This window comes from Hemicordylus capensis, chromosome 2, assembly GCF_027244095.1.
Source record: "Hemicordylus capensis ecotype Gifberg chromosome 2, rHemCap1.1.pri, whole genome shotgun sequence".
Classification (NCBI taxonomy): domain Eukaryota; kingdom Metazoa; phylum Chordata; class Lepidosauria; order Squamata; family Cordylidae; genus Hemicordylus; species Hemicordylus capensis.
Window position 1 is genome coordinate 190,119,202 of NC_069658.1, and position 5,155 is coordinate 190,124,356.

Below are 5,155 nucleotides of genomic sequence, written 5' to 3' on the forward strand. Positions count from 1 at the left end.
GAGGGTAAGGTGCCTCCTTCTTTGAAGGAGGCACTAGTTAGATCCCTTCTTAAGAAGCCTTCCCTGGACCCCTTAGCAATGGATAGTTATAGGCCAGTCTTCAATATTCCCTGGTTGGGCAAGGGGATTGAGAGGGTGGTGGCCAACCAGCTCCTAGTGGTTTTGGAGGTTTTTATGTTTTTATAGTTTTCGATTTTAATTGTTAATTTATTTTAGTTTTGTTTTAATGTAAACCCTGAGCCATTTTGGAAGGGCAGTATAGGAATCAAACAAACAAACAAACAAATAATACTAGGTCAGCTAGTTTAACAAGTGAGAAGATTAACATCATGTAGCTGCTTTGGGGTAGTAGACTTGCTGATACAGCATGAAATATCTTCTGACCTGGCATTTTGTTTTATATAACCCCTTGACCATGCTATGCTGGTTCTCACTTTGAACAGCTAAAGGTTTCTGTCAGTGTCTTCCCCACAAGGAGAGACATTGCTCTTCCTCCTCCTGTTTGGTCTCCAGAATATTCTCCTGGCAATGCCAACTGCACAGAGATCATTTTATCTCTTTACTTCCTTCTCTCAAGGAACATTTTCAAGAGCTGCAATCTTTAGCAAATTCCATTATATTAAACTTTAATCACAAATTTTGCCTTAGATTTATGAATGTGACTGAGATTGAAAAGCATCCCACCAAGGCTGTCTGAAGAGGGGCTAGAGAAGTGGTCACCCCTGTGCTTATAGGGGCCCCACACTGCAGCAAGAGCAAGAGAAACTCTTCTAGTTCCAGCAGGGCCAGAACAATGTTGATACATCATAGGGGCCTTGGAAACTATTTTGAACCTGGGCCCCAAAAAGCTAGAGGCAGCCCTACATCCAATAATAGAAGCTGCATACATATGAAAGCCCCTCTCCTCTCTGCATAATATGTGGGTGGGGGGAGACTTTCATATGGTTCATCAAAGTAATGTTTAGCCAATAGGACTATGAAAGATCTGAGGGATGGACAGTGCAATGATTGTTGACTTCACCTTTACAGGTAAAATGGAAGAGTGGGATAACACAACCACTGTGACTGAGTTCATCCTTGTGGGTCTCTCCAGAAGCCCCCAAGTGCGTGCTGCCTTGTTTGTCCTTTTCTTGGCTATATATCTGGTCGCAGTAGTTGGAAATGGCCTCATTGTGGTGCTGATTGTGGCAGATTCACACCTCCACACACCCATGTATTTCTTCCTCAGCAACCTCTCCTTCATTGACTTCTGCTATGTCACCACCTCTGTCCCACAGATGCTCATACACTTCTTCACGGACAGGCCCACAATCTCTGTGGGCAGATGTTTCGCACAAATGAGCATTTCTCTCATTTTGGGACTGACTGAGTGCCTTTTACTAGCTGTCATGGCTTATGATCGTTTTGTGGCTATATGCAGCCCTCTGCGCTACAGCCTAATAATGAGCCCAAAAGTGTGCATCCAGTTGGCTGTCATCCTGTGGGCCTGCCCAATCCTCATGACTCTTGTCACTCTTCTCACCTTGCGGTTGAAGATGTGTGGGCACAATGTGGTGAATCACTTTAAGTGTGAGATCCAGGCAGTGTTGAAACTGGCCTGCTCTGACACCCACACCAATGGAATTAAGATGATGGTGCTCAGTTTCTTCACTCTGCTCTTGCCCTTCGTCTTCATCCTGGTGACCTATGGGCGCATTGGTCTGGCTGTACTGCGCATCCGTTCAGCTGAGGGTCGGAGTAAAGCATTCTCCATTTGTGGCTCTCATCTGGTTGTGGTAGGCATTTTCTATGGCACAGCCTTGGCCATGTACCTGAGGCCTCAGGCCAAAACTTTCACGGACAGAGAAAAATTTATGGCTGTGTTTTATGGAGTCGTCATTCCCATGGTAAACCCCATGATTTACAGCCTGAGAAACAGGGATGTGAAGGGAGCCCTGTGGAGGATGATTGGCAAGAAAGCAAAGGAATGATTTACTTCAAAAATTAATGGCCTGGATGGCTTAGGCCCAGGTTACCTTAGAGAGCGCCTTCTTCTGCATGATCCCCACCACACACCAAGGTCATCAGGGGAGGTCCGTCTCCAGTTACCACCGGTACATCTGGTGGCAACTCAGAGGCGGGCCTTCTCTGTAGCCGCTCCTGGGCTGTGGAATGCACTCCCTGCAGAAATCCGTAATTTGAACTCTTTATTTTATTTTTTAGGAGATCCCTTAAGACCTATCTGTTTGGCCTGGCCTTCCAAGGTTTTTAAATTGTTTTAAAAGGTTATAATTGTAGCTGTTTTTCAGGATTTTTAAATCGTTTTATTGTTTGATGTTTTATAGTATTTCGTGATTTTAATTGTTGATTGTTTTTAACTGTCTTTGTTTTATTGTAAACTGCCCTGAGCCAATTTTGGAAGGGCGGTATAAAAATTATAAATAAATAAATAAATAAATAAATAAATAAATAAATAAATAAATCGATACCAATGAAACACTGATGTAGCAAATATGGAGCCCTGAAGAACATCTTTTCAAGAGTGACGATGGGCTTCAAAGAGGAGGGGAGATCGACAAAAATGGTCACTCCTCCAGAGCATGTACACTAGCACTTTGTTAATCTGGATCTCAGCCAATGACTGAGCCAAAGATCCTGCCTTCCCCCCTTTCCCTCGCCCTCCCCGGTCCCAAACCTAGGTCAGGTGAATGACTTTTCAGTGTACAATTTGCAACCGAATCTGCTTCTTTCAAGTTTGCTAGATCTTCTTTCTAATTGACTACATCTTCAAAACATTGTTATAGATGCTCACTTTTCAGATTAAATCTTTTCAAGGCACCTTGCAACTGTTATTTATTTAAAGAACCAACATAAACAGCAGCGTTGTTCTTCATTATGCTATCCCAGCATAATCAAAGATCACTTAGTGAATGTCTTGACATGACTGTTCCACCTGCCCAATCAGATTTGGTTGCATCATGGTAGTATTGGTGAGGGCAAACATTGCCATCCAAATCATGCCAGAAACAAATGCTATTTGCATGCACTTTGCAATGTGCATTCAAGCACACAACTATTCTCAAATACCTATTTCAATATCCGATCTGATGTGCATCCCAATGCACACTGAGGCTGACAATGCTTCCAATATTCCTGTACTGGACTGCAGGTGGTTGCTTGCTTGCTTGCTTGCTTGCTTGCTTGCTTGCTTGCTTGCTTGCTTGCTTCCACACTACAGCATGACAAAACAGGGAGCATTAGACCAGTTATCAAGGCAATGTCAATATTCCCTGTTTTCCTTCCACTGTGAACATGTTCTTGTTGGCCAGAATGGTGTCCATTAAAGTGTTCGCCGCAAAGGTAACTGGAAATTAGAGACACCTTTGGAGGATCACAACAAAAATCATGAAAGTCATACTTCCCCCAGGTTCAACATAGCATTGACAGGTATTGGAGAATGAACCACAGAAGACAGAGAGGGAACCATGCCGGTATTCAGGGATTATGGGAAAACAGAGGAGAATGAGCAGAGCTACTTCAGAGTAGGAGACCTTTGAGAGAGCGGGAGTGGAAGATCTGGAGGAGCAAATTATGCCCAAGCAGGAATGATTCAGGAAATGCCACTCCCCTCTTCTGAGCTTGTGAGGCTCAGAAGGATGTGGGGTTGTGCCCAGATATTTCTGGAGCGTGGGACACAGAAGCGGCCATCATCCTCCCTTTGTGGGGGGAGGTGTCAGGTGATCCCATTCAGCCAATGGGAGGCAAGATGCATAGTCCCTATATAAGGGCTGGCCCCGCCTTCCAGGCTCATTCACTTGACAGCATGGCACCCACCTTCCCACCCTTATTTCAGTGAGAGATTGACAGTCAACCTATGAGTCCAAGTAGAAATTATTGCTCTCCACCTGATTGGCCTAGGTGGGGATTTTTTTGCCTACTTCTCACTGAGTATTGGGCTTTGATTGTTTAGGCATTTTGCCTTTTCTTAAGGAGTTCTGTCACACTGGCAAGTGAGTGAAGAGTTCAGGTAGGTAGGCTTTTCTATCGGTGTTTGGCCAGAGGCACCATTCTGGTGATGAGGAACTCCATGAAACAAACCCTCAGGGTTTCGTAGCCCAGGGAGTTGAAAATTTTTGTGGGGTTTATTGAGTCACCCACTCAGAGTCCTGTGGCTTGGAAGGCAGTGAATTGAGTGTCCCTCCCTCAGTACAGGTTATTGTGTAGTTGGGAGGAAACTGAGAATTAAATTCCTGACAACCTCCACGCCCATCCATTCGTCCTGTAGTAGGAAGCTGTCATCTACATGGAAAGAGTCCCTGCACTCTATTTGGGTTAGTTTTTATTACCTTGTCACAAGTTTTGTATTAATTAATAAAGTGTGACCTTAGTTCATCCAAGTATCTGTGACCTGTATTCCTTGGGTTGGGCTGTAATGAACACAGGAGGAAAGTGGAGAAAGTGGAGAGCTTGAAAGTGGAGAGTTTTCTGTCCATGTCTGTTCATTTTATGATGCTAATAATTTTGAAACAGAACAATACTACAAGCAGAGACCTTAACTCAATTTACTGGTTCTTTTTGTAAGATCAGATTCTAGTTCCTGGAATGTCTTTAACCATTCTACAGTAGAAGATTTCTTTTAAATCAAACAAGAAAATGGTAAAAACTTAAATGACTGCATTGGAAATCATGTTCACCCTTGAATACACTGTTGATGTTGATGGTAACAACAAGCTCCTTTCTGATTAAATCAAAGATGCATTAAAACATCTTCCAAAAAATGAGTACCAAATCCTCATCTGTCAGATTATCTTTGTAGCTGATTTAAGCCCAGCCTTGGTCTCAAAGCAAGCCCACATGGGAGGGGGGGGAATGCTGAACAATTCCCTCCAAGTTTGCTCAACAAAGGCTGTTCCTTTTTAAATCTTAAACTGCTTCCTCAGTAGCTGATTTGCTGCCACAACACCCCAATTATTACAGGGTCCCCCCCTAGATTTGGGTGAATGTCCAGGGAGACCCTCCTTCCCTTTTCTAAGGGAAAAGTCAAAAACCCCTTCCATGTGCAGCCTACACGTGATGAGCACACTTGGTAGAGTGAGTTGCTGAGCAATCAAACTTGAGACGTGTTTGCACCAGAGTAAAAAAAAAACCCTTTTTCCTGAGTTAAAAATCCACTCAG

General features: G+C 43.6%; 1 protein-coding gene across 1 annotated transcript; it reads left to right on the forward strand.

The window, feature by feature from the left end:
- Nucleotides 1-1,034: 1,034 nt before the first annotated feature.
- LOC128343748 (olfactory receptor 13H1-like) lies at nt 1,035-1,970 on the forward strand. The gene has a single exon (XM_053293180.1). It carries the CDS (start codon nt 1,035-1,037, stop codon nt 1,968-1,970), a length of 936 nt encoding a protein of 311 aa, XP_053149155.1.
- The last annotated feature ends 3,185 nt before the right edge of the window (nt 1,971-5,155 follow it).

Coding starts and splice junctions, on each gene's coding strand:
- LOC128343748 (XM_053293180.1), top strand. CDS start 1,035: ATGGAAGAGTGGGATAACACAACCACTGTGACTGAGTTCATCCTTGTG.